General features: G+C 44.7%; 1 protein-coding gene across 2 annotated transcripts; it reads right to left on the bottom strand.

Moving 5' to 3' along the window:
• Positions 1-3,393: 3,393 nt before the first annotated feature.
• LOC126516791 (UPAR/Ly6 domain-containing protein bou-like) lies at positions 3,394-18,921 on the bottom strand. 2 transcript variants are annotated; one of them, XR_008609451.2, is made up of 4 exons: positions 18,691-18,921; positions 16,559-16,705; positions 11,573-12,147; positions 3,394-6,851 (listed from the first exon to the last, which is right to left on the bottom strand). XR_008609451.2 is itself a non-coding variant. In XM_050166894.3 (4 exons), the coding sequence occupies exons 1-4, from the start codon at positions 18,752-18,754 to the stop codon at positions 6,822-6,824; spliced, it is 435 nt and encodes a 144-aa protein (XP_050022851.1). In that variant the 5' UTR covers positions 18,755-18,921; the 3' UTR covers positions 3,394-6,821. The 2 variants fall into 2 exon arrangements, 1 of the variants encoding a protein (XP_050022851.1); XM_050166894.3 differs by having other exon boundaries at positions 11,954-12,147.
• Between the last annotated feature and the right edge of the window lie 125 nt (positions 18,922-19,046).

Genomic DNA, 19,046 nt, shown 5'->3' with positions numbered 1-19,046 from the left:
TTTCTAATTTCTTTAAAATTGCCTGATAATTCGGAAAATTTTAAGACCCCTTCCGCACAAGCAAAAGCTGTCAGCGACGCCTTATTTGTATAAATATCTAGCGGTTAGAATAGGCAGCAAATCACCCAAGAATTAGCGTGGTCCTTTTCCAGAAGGTACTGTTGCAGCAAATATCATGTGGCCTGAGCTAATATAGTGCTTACTAGACTTGTGTAAAGAATCTTAAGTGTGCCGAAATTAAAAAGAAACAGGAGTGTGAACTGCTTCGAACTGAAATCAACGGCAGTGCCAGCAAAATGAAAGCTTCTGCTAGGGTCACTCTACTTCTGCAAGCAAAGCTTCCATTGAAGTTGTCTGTGGCGCCACCTCTTGGATGCAACGTGTCGGAATTTGGGGAATTCAACGCGCCATTGCGCGGGCGCATTTCAGCTGTTTCTGCAATCCCTACGCCTCACTCCCTCCTTGGGCCGAACCAGTTTTCAGCGGTGGCGCTCCACTCGTGATGGTTTGCAGTGAGGGCGGAGCTACGACGTCACGAAGCGGCGGCCCCTGGTGGCTACTCTCGTGGCGTTAGCAGGTTTCTTCTCCCTTGGGACTGTGCCGGGTACGTACATGCTTCCTCTCGTCTGCCGACACCTTTGTGACTAGGACTGAGCTCATGCAGGGTTCCTTTGCCCGTGCGGGGAGCGCGTAGCTCATGTTGATCCTGTCCGGACGCTAAAAGAACGGGTGCCTAGTCCTCACGCGAAGTCATACCACGCCAAGCCGCACTTATCGGAGGCCCAAGCCGAAGGAGATTGCCCGAGCTTTCGCGAGTTGGCCCATTGGTTATCGCGAGAGCAAGTAGCATAGCCGCTGGGACTTTTCCTAGCAGCATGTCCCAGCTTGAGCCTGTGCTCTCACAGCGACATGCTTGAGGCGCCCCTGACTGCATTTTCTGCCCTTGGTAGGGACCCCTTTGGTTCCCTGCCGCCGGATACAATAAACGTTTTCCGCTAACTGGAGGCAATACTGTGTTCTTGCTTGTGTTGCTCGGAAGCCACTTGCGGCCTGAGCACACGCTTAGCGGCGCAAGAGGCCATGGCTGACGCGGCCCTGTGGCTCGCTAAGCTCGAACCCGCAGCGGTCGGTACTCCTGTGAGACCGGAAGACCCCAGACACTAGCTGCATCAGACCCCACTGCCCAGTACACTGTACATACATTAGTGCGCGCGCGCTTTGCTGCGTACGTGGGGGGGGGGAGGTTGCAGATGCCTAAATAAGACTGCGCCCTAGGACGTATGAAACTAAACAGCAGTTACAATTGACGTCTACAGGTTTACTTAATAAGTGTGCACCCTTGCAATTCTTTAACAATATCACGCGAGCATCGACCGCACGACGTGTCAGTGGCCTTGCAGCAGTGAGGGGCACACCTGAAGCGAACAGCGCAGCAGTACACATTCGAACTAGAGTTCGCCTTGCACGACCGCACATAAAGCTGCCAATCCCGCCGTCAGTCGCCACTACAAGGCTGCTGACAGGCCATACGGTCGATGCTCGCGTGATATTGTTAAAAAATTGCAAGGGCGTGCATGCAAAACACACGAAAGCTCTGCAAAATTACTATCAACTACGGAATCTTGTTCTTTCGATCATGCAGTGTAGCAAGGGAAGTCCCAGTGTTGGGGCTGAGTATGTGCATTACAACGTATTTCTAAAGTGGCCTGGCACGTCCAGCACGGCACCACATTGCGGCGAAGGGCACCTTCTCCACTGAAAGCGACATCCCCGAAAGTGTGATAGTAGGTGGAGTCATTGAGGTTACAGCATGCGGCAGATTAGTCCAGCAGACCGCAGAACATACAGAGAGCAGGGGAAAAAGACCTGAAAGTGTCGATTATCAAGGCTTGATAAGGCCGGGAGCGCCGGCATACTTGCGTGGCCTTCGCAACGCTGGAAAAGTGTCGTCGCCTGCACTAGTATCCCGCGCAGGTTGTGGGGATGCGCGACTCTCACACGTCCCCTGATATGTTGTTTTCCCACATAGCTCCCGAGGCCTGGGGCCCGCGGCGGTCGGTGTGGTTGAAGCGCAGTACGAGAGATGGCGCGAGTGTTGCACTGCTAACGCCACCTCACGGCAGGGTTACTTGGGCGCGCAAAGGAGAAGGCGCTTCCTCTTTGGTTCAAGGTCGGCAAGCAGCGCGGACGTTCCGCGCGTGCGCCGATCCATGCTTCTGTGAGACCGTCTCGCGTGGGCTCGTTGGAACACGCCACCGTTCGCGTGACCGTACGCTCGAACGACCAGGCGTTGAGATCCAGCTTGGGACGAACATATTCGCTCGCTATCCGGTCGCGGTGAGTCGGACTTTCTAGATTTGTCACGGGCCCATCGGCATGTTTTGATAGCAACTCGGCTAGCAGGCATTGATCTATGAAAGGTGCAATAAATGCCCTTGTGATTGTTTGCACTACTGTGTTGTCGTTCCTTTATCCCAAGAGCACGGATGAGAAGCCCACAAGGTCCAATGGATGGTGGCCTTTCATAATAATCAGAGTTCGCCACGACTAATATGGCTTAAAACCAGCGGCACTGCTTTCAAGACAACAAACTTTGCAAAAGGAGGTATTTCGAATAAAGTGCCTTCATTATAAAGAGGGTGTAATGTAGTGGCAGTACACACATTTACTGCAATCAATTAGAACCAGATTTCCTCTTTTCAGGTCAAAGGCTGTATGTTCGAGTTTTGCACATGATCACCCACTTCTCCAAAGCGAGTAATTACTTGAGCCTTAGTTCGAAAGTTAAAAAAGAAAAAGACAAGAAAAGAATTCAGGGCATGAAATATTGCTTCCAAGAGCACATTCTAGAACATCATTATGCAAGTGATGCTTAAATTACAGCACAGAGGCATACAACAGGTTCACAGGAGAACATTTTGCATGAAAAGGGTGCAGTTGCTGAACGGGTTTTTCAAGCATGCAGCAAGCTTCCAACAAGGTGTGAACTAAGATTGTCAATTCCAGTGCGGCCTCCAAGAGTGTTGGTGCAGAGCTTCACTGTAACAACAGTATTGCAGGTCACACTAATGCTAATTATCTTAGTTCAGGCATTACCACCTGACATTGTTGTAATGACATCTTGTGCAGTACTGCACCCTCAGGTGGTATTGTCGAGCTTTTGCTCGACTCTGCACTAGACGCATCGCAGTATGGGCTGAGATGCCTGGTGCCGAGTCATGCGAAATATCCCAAAAATGATCGATGCAAACAGCGCTCCTGAATAATAATCGCATGGCACATTTAGCTCAGCACATTTAGCTACAATATTGCAAGACGGCAGTGCCAGAAAGTTGAGCACACTGCAAACTGTAACGACAGGTGCCAAACACCAGCAAAAGGTAAAATAAATAATACACCTAAGCATTTGGGATTTATTTCACAAAAATAAAACAACAAAAATATGCCTCACAAAAAGTACAACCTCGCAGCAGCAATGAAGAGAGAGCAGTGTTGTTCGGACTGCCATGTTTAATACTGCAGTCTTTGTGTAACAACTTCCAATCACAGCAGCTGTTATGACACATGACCAAAGAAGCACAACACTAAAAAAAAGAAAGCTACTACAACCATAATGCGTTACACCCACATCACACAAACCACCAGTCAAGGTGCAGCTGAAAGTGATGATATCTTGCTATGTGGAGCTGCCGGAAGAACTCTTATTCACTGAACTCTTACCAAGTACAAACCACAGTGCTTTGGTATACTTCACACACTTGGTCAAATGCAAATGCTGCCATAGTCTGCGCATCAATCAATATTGCAATGTCTGCTACAACTGCGGTATGGGACCGCTCGCACGAAAAAAAGGAGATGGAGGCATCACAGAAAGCAGCCATCTTGGGAAACCTTATACACGTGAGCAATGTGTGTCTTTATTTTGACACAGATGTTAGACAACATACAGTCAGATGTGGTGATGTTTTCCATGCGAAAGGATTCATGCCTCAGTGCCAAACATGCCAGAGCATTTTCTATAAACTGTGACGAGCTGCAAGATAAGGAAAATCAGTCTAACAGCCAAGCAATATCACTTGGAAGTTTGAAAACAAACATGAAATGTCGCTTTCACCACAGGAGGCACTGCAAATAGTGCAAGCCAAGCTGGAGAAAAGAACTGATATGCGTATAGTAGAATAATAAATGCGGCAAGTGGAGGTTATTGGGCTCGTCAAAAAATGGGCAGCATCAGCTGCATGCACAAAGTGCCTCCTTCACTATGCGTGCATAAGTGCTGCTGTAATGATGCCCTACAGGTGCCAACAGAAAAAAAAATCTCTGAAAATCCAGCAGCAGCGCCCGTATGCACTAATCTATACATACTTGTCTCACCAGCAAATTAGGAATGAGACTTTGCTGCACATCTCAAAAGAAAGAAGAAGGGCTTGCCCATTGTCTGCCATTAATGATTCTATCATGAAAATTTGTGCGATACAAACGGGGACGAAAAAAGATACACAAGAACGAGTACTATGTTAGATAAAGAAATGTTGCTGCTCTTCTCATATCGATAAATTTCCAGACAATTCATGTGATCGCTATGTGTGCCCTATATGGAATCTCAACATATTTTGCGCAGATCTGTAGGGCACTTGAGTCTGATGTTTTCGAATAACAAAACCAGTTGTTAGAAAGTGCTTGTCCTTGTGTATCTTTCTTTGTCACTGTTTGTATAGTGCAAAGTTTCACAAGGAATCAATTGCAACTAGGCCAGCTTGCAGTGATGCTTCTACGATCCTTCCAGTGTCTGTTGCCGATTCCCATGTACACACCACCAGGTCAATGAAAGTACCACTGATGGATTAGCAACAAAACACTGGCACACCCTCTCTTCTCCGTAACTACCAACAGGTTATTGCAAAACTCTTGCTTTCAGAGTACAAAAATATTAACTGCGCTTATTATGTGCCAAAGCAAGAAACTGCAAGTACAAGATGATATAACAAGCCTAAAATTGAAGGGACAATTTTCTTTTTATGACAACAAGCATAGCCATATGGGATAGTGCAATGTCGACAGACAAGGAATAAACAGGCAGGGTGTAGAACCGGTCATGAAGTTAACACAAACGAAACATGCCTCTAGCAGCTGTACTTGGCAGATTTGACAGTGCAGGTTGCCAGAAGCAATCTAGCCACCTGTGGAAAAGAAAAACTCCACCTAACTAGCCAGCACATGGCATTTCCACCGGAAATGTAACTTCATGTGCTCATGAAAGGGTACTTAAGCCACGATTGTGGTAGGTGAACGCCCGTACGAGACCCTCACTGCATGGAAGATAAACAACTTATGAAGAATCGTTGTGAAGAGCACTAATCTGATGACTTCTAGTCAGCACGTTCAGAAACGGTAAGCATGCAAGGTGGTACCTTTATTGCTGACTGTAACAGCACTAACACTATTCTTTAATTTTTTCACCCCAATCAATCAATGTGTATTGTGAACACTACAACATGCATTGAAACCTGGCATTAGAAGTACTGCTTATGCTTGTATCCCTCCTTGCAGAAAATACAGGAAAAGGGCCTTGGCCGACATCTTGAGCAATGCCCAAGTGAAACTTCAGGCTTAAGCACAGAAGAGCTGCTTGCAGGAACCAGTGCTTGTCATTGCTACCAAGAATAAAGCAAGCAGTAACTTTATGACAGACAAGAAGGTAAAACAGTCAACACCACACAATCTAAACTTTGGGTTAATTGGAAGAAATCTCCAACTTTCGGTTCACCCACTATAGATACAGTATACTTCAAAGCTGCCTAATTTAAACAATGGTTTTGGTCAGCTGAGACTTCTTTATTTTTTTGCTTTCCACGGTCAAAGGCGAATGACATGAGGGGATTCACAAGGCATGACCGATCAAAACATGGCCACATTTAAAATTCTGGCTCCTGAGTACGCTGACAGGTGCCACTAACCAAACTACATTTACGTCCGCATGTACTCTGAATGTACCACCATTCATTCATAATGCTGCCATCCAAAATTAGGGCCCTGGATGAAAAAGGATGAACGCGTAGCTGATATTCATCTAAATGAATGGGCGTGCGGCTGACATGCAGGAGAGAGAAACCTTAACATCTAACATGATGAATGTGTAGGGGATGTGCAGTCGACCTATGCAGTACAAAAGCCACAAGGACTATCTGTAAGGCCCAGCATGATGCAGCTACTATACAATGCAATTTAAAATAAGGCAATGTGGCAGTAAAGTAGCAATAGAAAAGGTGAACAGGATGTGTTGGACACCTTAATCACATTTTTTATATTTTCAAACCATATATAGTATATACACGTACCATATAGAAGACAGATTCAGTAAAAATGGACGGAATGCATTCAGTCAATGTGTCAAAAGGTTTGGCTAATCCATGCCCAGAGTAAGCACAAAAAAGAGTCACTGCTGCTAGTATTACTCTCAAGGCTGGGGAGGTATTCTGTAAGAGTCTACCTAGTGGACATGTCCATTTAGTCTGCTGCTGAAGTGCTTATTGGCTGTGGCGCCTGGTTGCTGCGGACGTGCAGCCCAGCCCAGCCAATCAGAACAACAGCAGATGAAATGTACATGTCCACTAGGTGGACTCTTACAGAATACCTCCCCTGGACTCATCCCATACAGCTCATTCTTGCCAGTTTGAAATGCACGAGTACATGGACTATCCAGCGTCACAGAATGTGTATTCCAAGCGCATGGCGAGCTCCAGAGAGAAGTTCACTTAACAGTGGAAACATGGTGAGCTGCTGTGGAGCCTGGCTTGTTTCAGACAGCCCTCCATTCAAGGTCACTCGCTGATCATGTATGGACCTGACATCTGTTCAGGACGAAGGAATTACACTTCTAAAGTGTATCAAGCACAACAAATGCATCAGAAATGAAAGGACAGCAACACCAGTTGCAGAGAAAACAAACACTGCTGGGCACCGAGACCAAACACACACCTCACTGATTCGTAACAGTACAAATATCAAACACAATAAACAGAGAACACATACACTTCACAATAGCTTCTTGCTGTCGCACAGCATGGTTGACAAAAAGAAATGATTAATAAAAACATGCTCATAGTCTTCGACTACCACGTTCCGACACCTTGTCAGAATGGCTAAATAATGTCGTTCAATCAGGGTTTCCCACATTTTTTTTTTTTTTTTTACAGTTGTAAATCGACTGAAAATGAGGAACAGCTCACAATAATGTTTTTGCACTACTGTTATTATGCTATGCCTACTTTCTGACCACCTTGCCAAGCTAGTGGCATTGGGTCCTCAATTCACCGAGGCCTTGCACAGTGGCGAAAGAGGAATGGTTTGTGAAAGGGTGCGATAAAAGAAAAGGAAGAGCAGTGCATGAGGTAGAACAACAATGCCATGCAGAGAAGCAAGAGAGAAAGAGCTGCGCAGTTCTTCACAGATACTACACCCTTTCCTTTCTCCTATCCACGAGTCTGATGTGCAGGCTTAAAGGGACACTAAAGAGAAAAATAATTAGTGCTGCATAAGTAAATTACCCTTCAAAAACAGCACAAAAGCCACTGTTACTGTGAGAGGAGGCCCTGTAAGCCAGAAAAGACGCAAGAACGAAATACGAGTCGCAACACCGCCTTTAAGTTCTTGCACCAACTTGCCATGATATAACGGATTTTGACACCGTCTACTCGGGCCCAGTTAGTTTTTTATCAGTAAAGATGGGCTACATTGTGTCCTAAAAGTGCCATAAACTGAACTTGGCAAGTTTCAAGAACTTATACTGGGTAACAGCGGCTCAAATGCAAAAAAAAAAATACTTTGAAATCCGTGACATCACACTGATGTACCAACAGAGGGGTTTCTGTGCAAAATCTTAAAATGGACCTTTGACCTTCATTTTGTCTTTTAATTATTGACCTATATATTACTGCAAAATTAACAAAGAGAGTTTCAAAAGTATAATTCATCCGTCTAAAGTGATTTAATGTTTCTCTTTAGTGTCCTTCAAGAAATATTTTGTGTGGGGCATAAAATGAGAAAATCAAGCAAATACTTTGATGTCAGTGCAGTCTAGATGTGTCTGTTAGGACAGCAGAAATGAACTAGTCCCTATTTGAGCACAAGGAACAGCATGAACAAATAAAAAAAAAATGCTCCATCAGTCTTGCACAGTTCACAGTGCAGTCATAACAGTGTTATGAATGCACTGTGGCTTCAGTGTTTGTGCCTCCTCCGACACGTGACCGCGACTGTTCGTCTTCTAGTCAAAGGTATATGCGAGTCATTCGGAGGGAACACAAGCCTGGTCGAGGAGAGGTGTGGGTTGCATTGGTGCAGACTACACGTTGCACAAGATGCAATGCAAGCATATTGGCAATGTCTCCTCTTTTTCTCAGTTTTCATGCTTTGCCTTTGGCATACTAGTGGAGAATGCACAATACCAACAACAGCATCATCTCTAAAGCAAAAAAATGACATCCACCCAAAGTAGCATGAAGCTACAAAGGAAACCCTCACGGGTTTCTCAGAAAGAAAGCTTCGAAGTTGATGAAGGGTTCGTCCTGGTCCAGGGATCGATCCTGAAACCAATGCCTTACCGGAATGGCTGTTCTACCACAGTAGCTTTGAGCTACTGTCAGGCAGATGACCTTTTTTTTTTTTTTGCCTGTCATAAAACTTCCTCCATTGTGTGCATTTTCATAGAAATGATTTGCCAAGATTGCCTTCTGTGCAGTTTCATGCAGTGCAGCTGTAAGAGTCCACCTAGTGGACTCTTACAGCTGCACTCTTACAGGTGGAATAGGGTATTTCCACCGCTGCCGATTGGCTAGGGCCGCTCGTCTCCTCCTCTCTAGTACAGCTGCCGAAATGGACAGTCCACTAGGTGGACTCTTACAGAATACACCCTGTTGAACCAGGTGGCATGTGTGCCCAGCTGGCACTTGCGAGTGATCCACATAAAATTCTGAGGCATGGCCGGATGTTTTTTCTTTTTTTTTTTTTCCTCTCTCCGTTTAGCCTACAGTTATTATTAGTTAAGATCCATTTGGCCAAACATCCCTTTGAACCAGGAAGGAACCCATGCCAATAATGCAGTAAAAAAAGAACATCCGTCACCTTTGCTGCTTTGCAGCATGGAAACTTGAGGCAAAACTGGCTAGTTCATCAGCATGAGTGTGAGCATGATTGTGCTTGTTGTGTTTTGGGCAACGGGCATACAGCAATGTATCAAGGTGCACAAATCTACTAAGCATGCCTCAGCAACGCCAAGCGATAGGCACTTAATCACCTCGACTGGCATTAAAGGGACACTAAAGAGCAGTGCTAGATCCGTTTAGAATAACAGTATTTTTTTGAAAACTCTTTCATTCATGTGGTGGAAAAAAAAAACGTTGATTATTCTCGGAGATACTAAATGCCAAACTTCGCTTCTTTGAATTTCATGCTAAATCCCCAGCAATGGTACATCAGCACGGCATCATGTAAAGCATTTTCACACATACGAACATTTTTGTCAAAGAAAAAGCTGTCAAAACTTACTAGGTTCAGTGTTTAGTTCCGTTAGAATACAATGCAGTTCTACTTTATGGCTAAACAATTAAATAAACCCGAGCACACAATTTCAAAGTTAATGACATCACAGCAAGCTGGTGTAGTGAATGAATATGCGAACATATGATCAGTGGCTTTTTCGCACCAGGTATCAGTATGGCATGAGGCACGTTCACTAGTGTTGACAGGGGAACTGTGGGGCAGCGTTGCCATCTGTTTTGTTTCAGTCTCTTCTGTGGCTCACCAAGCATCCTCTCACGATAAGGGCTGTCATATTGCTCCTGTTTCTGCAAGAGCAATTTCTCAAAGACCATAACTCAGGAGCTTGTGTTCTAGGCCAACTGCAACAAAATCTCACTTTGACTAAGTTGGTAACAAATGAGTAGCACATACTACCGCGCCAATCTTGGCAAAGCTTCCAGGGCTGGTAACTGTCCGATTTTCTTATTAGGAGCACACAAGCAGATGACACATGCACCTGGTAGTTATCTTGGAGACGACGTGCTGGGACTTATGCCGTATCCGCTATTTCAGTGTCCCGCAGGCAGTGCATAATCTCGAAGATCACATTGAGTCATGTTGAGGAGCCGCGTGTTGCAAGTCATGCACCACTTTTAACAAAAGGCAAAGGTGCCTTCAAGAGTTCTGAGCTTCTCCCACAACTTTGAGCTGTCCAGAGAGCCCACGATGCGGCTGTGAGGCTAGGCCTCCCCGTCCCCACGTGGGAACGGCCCGAGGTGCTGCTCTAAGTGCAGCGCTTCTCAGGACTTCATTAAAGTTCTTTGTCTGTCTGTCTGTTTGTCCGTCTCCCAGCCCATTTCGGTATCAGAAACATTTACTTTTGCTATCTTTTCATGATTCATTCACTCATATTTCAAACATAAAATTTTACATGGAGGCTGCCCTATATCTATACTATCTGAAACTAGCTAGGCTTTTCACACTGTCCAAATTTTCGTTGCAGTTGGCGTTTAATTAGATATCGCTCTTTAATCTCCGTTTAAATCCACAATGTATCGTAAGTGTGAGATGGAGCCTGGAAACCACATAGTTTGGCACGATAACTATGCTATGTGTTTTGAGCCACACCCACACCACAGACAAAATTTGACGAAGTCCAAGCAACTACGATGTGTTCCTCATAGCTACAAAAATTACAAGCTATAGCTGAAATGACACAGCTGTAATGACTCACTAGGATGTCAACTGTCACAACGTAACAAAAAATTTTTTGCCAAAACTTTCCCAAGGGAAAATTTTTCTAGTGCTGACAGAACGCAGTCATTCAATTTTGTGTGTACCAGCGCCCTGTTGCTAGAAATATGCACCAGATAGCAGACATGCATAATTGCAATCAACTTCACAAGCATGCTAACTAAAGCCTGCAAAATATATTCACAATGAGTACTACTCAATGACAGTAAACAATGCTCTTCAGTTAAAGGACAGTGCTTTTTTTTTTTTTTGTAAATGTCAACTGAGTAAAAAAAAAGTAGAGATCCTTCTTTCTCGTCTCAGCCAACCTCTTACTTAAAAGTATATATATATATATACATATAATATAATCTGAGGATGGTGATACTTTCAGAAATTTAGAACACAAGATAAGTCTCATTCACATCACAGCATTAGTACAAATGCTATGCACAATGTAAAGTTTCAGGGAAGGTACAAAATCCCGGTATCTAAGATGGAGCTAGAGGTTGAAGCAAGGAACACGTTGGACACATCAAGGTCACACAGACTAGCCAAAAGGCTGGTCTGCGTGACCAGCCTTTATAGTGCATATATATAGGGCATTTCAACGTCTTCACACTGGACCCGACATAATACAATGCAGAAAAAGGACGACAAACTTTTGGAAAAATGTCTTTACTAAACATTTCGGCTGGTGGACCAGCCTTCGTCAGAAAAACATGTTCGTCGTCCTTTTTCTTTGCATTATATATATACAAAACCAGTCAGAATCACTTGCATTCCTATACATGATGTCTCATCCAAGGTTAACACGCACCTGATCCCCAAGAGCTGTGACAGTTGCGACTTGCACTGGTTGGTATGGCACTGCTGTGTCTGCGTCCCCTTACTCTGTCCTGTGTTTTCCCGCAGTTATAGCTTCATTTCAAATCATATTTTCATGGCTTTACGGGAAAGTTAAAAACATCTGGAAACTCCTTACAGACCACTGACTTTTTGTTCCGATGGAGGCAAAATAAACGCTGCCATACTTTGCCTTCACTGAAATGCAAGAACCACAGCCTGAATGCGATTTCGTGGAACTGGCACCCGCACTGGGATACTTCAGCTGCTGCAGCACTGTATGTAGCAAGAGTCTGTCATAATCAATGTGCCACACATGACACTTCAGACGAGATTTTCAGAAAAGGGCAACTACCCGGGCAAGGACCATGAACAGCAAAACAACCACACCACCAGCCCAAGGCCGAAGTCCCGCAGAGGCATTGCAGCCGTTACCACTGCATGTGTAGATACAGGCTCGGTATTCTCTGTCATCTCCGGGCCGTTTCACATAATCACAGTAGTGGCCCCGGTCCCGAGAAGAACAAAACCGGAATGTCCCAATGCGACCTGCAGGTGAGGGAGACAAGGGGATTGAACACACAGGAACATCTGTCAGAGTAAACGTCTGTTAGGCAATTAAATACAGTGGCCCAGGTAAAGGAGACAGAAATCCCAGCACATAGTGCATCCTGTTACTTTTTCCATGCATGTGCTGCATTAAAAAAAAAATTATGAGGTTTTGCATGCCAAAACCACGATCTGATTATGAGGCATGCCGTAGTGGGGGACTCCGGAAATTTGGACCACCTGGGATTCTTTAACATGCACCTAAATCTACGTGCATGTGTGTTTTCACATTTCGTCCCCATCGAAATGTGGCCACCGTGGCCGGGACTCAAGGCCCCGACCTCGTGCTTAGCAGCCCAACACCATAGCCACTAAGCAACCACAGCAGGTGCATAAGCTGAATTCAGAAAACATTTATGTGCATGCAAACCAGCATACACCAACACAACCGCACCACATTTGCCATTTCTTGAAACACTTTAGTCATAGATGCCACAAAAGTTTAAGAAAGCCTACAACTTTGACATGTCTTTCTATAGAAGGCCTAGGCTATATTGGAGCAAAAGGAACAAGTATGGCAATTCCAACTGACAAGGGTTTCACAAACTGAATAAAGTTCATGAATACAGCTCTGAATGAAGCTCATGGTACTGTAGCCAGCAAACTTACCCAAAGGCACATAAGATTATCGAAGCACGTTGGAGGCTTTTAAAGGGACCCTTTAAAGGGGCATCACTGCTTCTGCTTAGTGTGATTGTGACGTGCGTGCTCGTAAATATGTGATACTGTTTTCAATAAAGCATTTGTCGAAGCTAGCACTTGTGTGCGCCTTCTTTCACTTCCATGTCATCTAGGCGCTTAAGTGCTCTTAAGTATGTCATACCACAAAGGTGGAACGTCCATGCTTATTAACCCCTTAAGCACTTCATTCTTCTGACCAAAAGTGATATTATTTTGCTTTTTCTTTCTATAGCGTATTTTCAAACTTTCCTTCTTCCAAAACACTTCTAGAGCATTTTTAACCAATTTGCTTCACACATGCAAACTAATTTTACCTTTTCATTAAAGGGACACTAAAGGCAAATATTAAGTCAAGCTAAAGCGATTGATTAGTGCACGAGAATCTCAAAGGCGTCAGTACTGACGCGAACAGAGTGTTGGTAATCGACAAATTGAGGTAAATGCAGGACATGATTAGAGACTCTCCCCAGGCATACGAGTACTTGCCCGACGACGAAAGCACTCCTCAGTTAAATTCTGTCACCAGTACTCAACCATTCGTTGCAAAAAACATCTTTCCATTGTATTATTAGACAAAATAAAATACTACTTGTTCAGTTCTATTTCATTCTTAGAAAAAATAACTCATTGAAATTACCCGGGCGGTCGAAAAGTTTCGCTTTCGCTCGACTTGCTGCCGCCCGTGCTTTCGTGTTTCAGTAGTTTCGTTATCGCGTAGTAATGCACTGGTTTTTGCTGGCTTGCAAAACTCGTATAAACTGCAAGTAGCAGAGAATTCAATTTCCATGTGATGTCGCGAGATGCCCAAACGGTCCATGCCAATTGACCAAAAGCAGCTGCAGCAGCGAATGCACCGCTCTGTCGTGGCTCAGTTTCTATGTGGCCGAGCGTGTGCGTTTTGTGTAAAACACTGTACCGCCGTCCGCCGGGCACAGTTTTGCTCATCGACGGCAGCAAAGCGCGGTGATGGCACATGCAACGTCGCCACTCCCCCGGTTGGGTGGCAGGAGATTTGAATTGTGATAGAGGAATTTAGATCCTTCAGATGCAATTTTCTCGTAAGCGAAGTCTTTTCTTGGCACGAAACAAGCATTGCAACATTTCTGGAATGGTATTTTAACAGTCCACGTCAAGTGAGTATTTGCCTTTAGTGTGCCTTTAAGCAATATTTATTTGTCATTGCCACAAATGGTATAACTGGCAATGAGGAAAATGGTTTATTTTACAGTGCTTAAAAATGTACTGAGGTTTCACGTACTGAGGTTTCAAAATGTACTGAGGTTTCATCATTATCAATGCGGATTCAGAGAAGGCCGGTCTACAAGCGACCATCTCGGGCGCATCGAAGCGTACATTCGAGACGCATTCGTACATAAACAATTCTTTTTATCTGCATTTCTCTATATGGAAAGACGTACGACACAATGTGCCGTTACGGAATCCTGCGAGACCTGTGGCAATGGGCATCTGCGGGAACATGCTGAACGTAATAAAGCTATTTGGCCGATCATACTTTTCACGTCAAAAGCAGCAATGTGTTTCAAAACTACCTTCAAGACAATTCTTTCAAAACCTCCAGCAAAAATGTGCCCAAAGAGCGTGATTTCAAAAACGTAGTGTTTGAGCACTGACAAACTGCTGTCATCTATGTAGTACAGGGCTGGGCAAAGATACTTTGCAATTATATCATGACACCATACAAGATACTCGGGCAACAAGTTTTTGAGATACAGATACAACATAGTACTGCAATTACCGTATGCAACACAATACTTTCCACTTGTACCTTAGATACTTTGATACATTCACAAACTTCTTAGAACAATATAATGTAGCAGCAAACGCGTATGCAGAAAGATATTTGCTTGGAAATTTCTTAACTCTGACTAACCTGGTTTCATTTGAATGAAATGGCTGTTAGTATGTCAAATTTTTGTCTTACTTGCTCAAAGCATATCTTTCAAAACAATTTATTCGGGTTGCTTTAGATGCTTAACATGAAAGCTCTTTATTCGCTTACGCCGTCTGCGGTTTTTGCTTGCCGTGTTTGTAATTGATTGGAGTGGCTGCTTCTGCTTGCCGACCAGCTAGCAGGTAGCCATCGAATTATAAGAACATCAATAAGAAGCCTCTGCACAATGGTGCAAACACCGCTGTGGAGTTTTACCCTGTCCGTAGAATCAATAAAACAAAAGGTCGGCTACACGCAGGCATTCGCGTGCTTGTTTTTGTCGAGACGGCGCTGAGCGCCATCACGTGACTCTACTTCACCAATAGCACACACCTCATTGCCTGTCCTCGCTCAAGGGCTTTGGCGGAAAGACAAAAGAATGCGGCTGCCTCTCGTTTATTTCAGGTGGCGTAGCGGCAACAATATCAGATTGAGAATCGGAGTTCAGCTAACGTTTATAGTTTCACATGGTGATGTTGCGGTAGCATGATAAGGTGGAAGCTTGGGCGAGTTGGTGATTCAATATCGACATGTGTGCACAGCGCAAAAGACGAGGACTGAAGGAAGAACACAACACAGTGCAGACTTCAACTGATCTTTATTTGCGAAATCGCCAGAACTATATGTATGAGCAAAAGTAATGAAAAAACAACTTTTGCATTAGGTAACACATGAACCTTTAATGCATCACAGCCAGATACTTGATTTCGTTTTTGGTTAGGGCAATAGACAGCACGTTGATGCAAAGGTCACCCAGCCGCTGTATCTTGTCAGCCTCTATGATTTCACGTGTAAGCTGTTCTCGGTGTTTGGAAATTACGGCGCAGTTTTCAAATTCAGGGCCACAATGCCAGTCTCTCAACAAGTCTTGCTTCCACTCTTTAACGTGCATTCTCCAAGTGCAAGCCTCCCACCTAACATATGCTGGGTACCTTGAGCTTTTGTTAGTTTCAGTCGCAGAAAAGATATTAAAGAAAATCAAGCTGGGAGACAAAGCACCAGCTCACAGCGCTGCCAGAGACAATAAGCCAGTCGTGATGCTCCCTTACTTGCACAAGATATCGCACAGCTTGAAGATGATAGGCAGTAAAGTAGATGTTAAAGTTGTTTTTTCTGCCCTGGAAAAATTATCAGTGCTTTGTAGGCGTGCAAACGCTCATGCCACGTGACGAAATATTTGCACTACTAACCATAGGAATCGGTTGGGAGCATGCGCCCTCGGTGTGGTTTACATGATTCCCCTGACTTGCGGAAAGAAATACATTGGGCAAACAGGCAGATGTTTAAATGAGCAATTGAGAGAGCATTTTTACAATGTTTATACCACCGTTCAAGGTCATCTTGGCATTCACTGCAGAGACTGCCATTGTGACCCTGAATTTGAAAACTGCGTCGTAATTTCCAAACACCGAGAACAGAAAAATAAATGTACACACCTGTGATCAGAATACTACAGACACTGGACTTTCTTTTTTTAATGAGTTCAGTACCTGTGCATTTAAATATGGCAATTATTAGAGAGAGGATATTTGGATGTGCTACATGCGTAATACTAGTAAATATCACTGGCCACTCTTAGGATCAGCTAAAAGGCATGTCTCCAATTATCAGTGCCAGTAATACAATAAATGTCAGCTCAGAACAGTGGTCTCTCAAGCAATGAGGTCAGTGCGCCCAGTAGCCAATAAAATGCAATCACAAAGCTCCGTTGCAACTCACCCCCATACATGCCTGTGGCCTTGATGCAGTAATTGGCCTCATACAGGTTGTCGCAGCTTGTTGGCTCTGGCGAGTTGCTATGGTCCCACAGCTCCGAGCAGTGCAGGTGTTGGTTGGAGTCGCACTGATGGCAATAAATGGCTTCAACTGGAACACAATGGTGCACTTAGTGCCTCGTGTAGCAGCATGGTTTGGGCATGACATGCACTTCAAATTCCCAGTAAAACCCGGTAATTATCAGAAAGCTGCAAATGTGTATTGTCCTTTGCTATCAAATAGCTACAATGCATATAGAAGCCCACATTCCTGTTAGCTTTTTCTTGCACACATACCCCACACGTACACACACCCTGACAAAATGCATATCAAGTCATGTTTGCCATACAATCACAGCGCATTTATGTGCGCAATCTATGCCTTCTAAATATATAAAAAATGTATGCAAATGATGAGCCACTGAAGACTAGGCACGTGTACAAGCAGCATGCATAAATAATTGCAAGTGCTGTGTCAGCTCATTCTCGACAAAAGGGCAGCTGCCGGTGACTAGTGCAGTCAAATTTCATCTCGGGCATTTATGTTGTAACCAACAAATGCTCTCCCGACTGGTCTTCAATAAACGCAGCACATGCTGCAGTCCGCAACTGGCCTCTATTCCAGTTCACACAGTAGGCCATCTCAGCATGGTTGCACCTGGACTTGCTTGGCCGCATACACCCTGGGCAAGCTTAACCAGAATCTGGAGCCACTCCCAAAGAAATAGACCAGTTCGGATAGCGATTTGAACCATGAGTGCATAGCCTGGGTACTCGACACTGTGCCACCACTTCTGATGGAGGTTTTTCGCCATGCTGCTATCAGTAGTGACCATATGTAAACGAAGTATAACAGACATGCAAAAATGTGTAATGCTTTATATATTGCAGGTCATCCAACATAATGGATCTATGCTGTGAAGCACAACTAAGACAGCTGCCTTACATAATCTGTAAACGGATGCCTTGCATGTGGCCACATATTTGAAATCTTAACATACTGCTCATTCAAGCATTTACTCATACTCAAAAATGACAAAAAAAAAAATACAGCAGATCTGTATGCACCATAAAGATGATGGAGACGAGCATTTCATTGCAAATGTTCTGCTGGCCAGCAATTTTAATGCCCAGTATCAGCATTAATAATCTGCTGAATTAGGTTAGCTAGTAGCAGCCGGTGTTTTGCTGCTTTCTGATGGCTATCTGCAAATGCTAACATGACAACAATCCAGTTTGACAATATCGACGACTTGGCTGTAGACGACAAAATGACATCAGAGCTGCAAGATTTTTCATTTCTGCAACAACCGCGTAATCGAATCACCAGGCGACGCATTCATCGATCGGTGTTGCTGAAGTTCCGGTCCTGCGCTACGGAGACCGCATCCGTGCATCGAGTGAGCCCACCCGTAAACAAGCACGCTTGACAGGTCGCCGCCCCTTTGTAAGCGATAGAGAACCAAGCCAGCAGCAAGTGGCAACGCCCGCGTTTATGAGGGTGAATTCGTGCGGAATGAAGCGTGCCGCGCGGGTACATAACAATTGAATCGCAAACATTTCCGTAGCAGCCCCTTCGATTGCGAGAACAAGCTACCGCATCTCGCTTTTTTTCCCCCTAAACACAAGAATATACATACTGCGGCACGCATCGTCGCGTATTAATTTGCTAAGAAATTACTGCTGCCTAAAAACGGGATGAAGCTGTTGAACATAACATGAAAGTCATGCAACGAAGCTGGTCTGCAACCTCTAACGGCCGCGGCAGCAGCTTAAGTTACAAGTGTTTACGCAATATTTACAGAGACGGTAAGCTAGTTGCAGCTTCAAAGATGAGTTGACACACGGCGCCGATGTTGAGGGAAACGCACGGGATCGGGCAACATGTTTGAGGCTTAGATGAGGGTGTGACCGGATTACGAACAGGCGAGCGTCCGTTCCGTGCGCCGAAAGCCGTGCCACTTGAGGCGCCTAACAAGTTGTCGCAGTAGAACATAAATAGCGAGACTCCTGCCTCTGAGCAGCGATGGCTGATCGAAGGCTAAGAATCTAGCTACGATTGGAAAACTTGAAAATGTGGCAAAATAACGTGCTCACCTGATGCCAAGAAGCTACTCATAACCGTCGCTACCGTTACAAGTAGCCACCACATCGACGCCATCGCCGAAGAAATGTTCAGTTGACAAATGCACAACACACTAACGCTCAGACACCTAAAGCCTAAGAATATCACGTCGCTTTCGTGAAAACGATCGTGAAAGCAGCTTGTTGACACGGCATTCCCCTAGTCGCCTTGGGCCAACACAGCACAGCCGCCAAGAATGCCGAGAATCGCCGTTGACTCTCTAGTTCTGTCTCCTACCGCACCAATAATTTTGGCGCTTGTTAACATATGTATTCTAGGCTTAGCTTTAGCAACCAAAGCATCCCACTTACGTTGCTCACCTACTTCC

Source organism: Dermacentor andersoni, chromosome 1, assembly GCF_023375885.2.
Source record: "Dermacentor andersoni chromosome 1, qqDerAnde1_hic_scaffold, whole genome shotgun sequence".
NCBI classification, from domain to species: domain Eukaryota; kingdom Metazoa; phylum Arthropoda; class Arachnida; order Ixodida; family Ixodidae; genus Dermacentor; species Dermacentor andersoni.
This window is presented reverse-complemented; position numbering and strand designations above follow the sequence as displayed.

Coding starts and splice junctions, on each gene's coding strand:
- LOC126516791 (XM_050166894.3), bottom strand. CDS start 18,754: ATGGCGTCGATGTGGTGGCTACTTGTAACGGTAGCGACGGTTATGAGT. Junction 16,706..18,690: donor GAGTAGCTTCTTGGCATCAG/GTGAGCACGTTA, acceptor ATTGTGTTCCAG/TTGAAGCCATTTATTGCCAT. Junction 6,852..11,953: donor TGTTCATGGTCCTTGCCCGG/GTAGTTGCCCTT, acceptor CGTCCTGAACAG/ATGTCAGGTCCATACATGAT.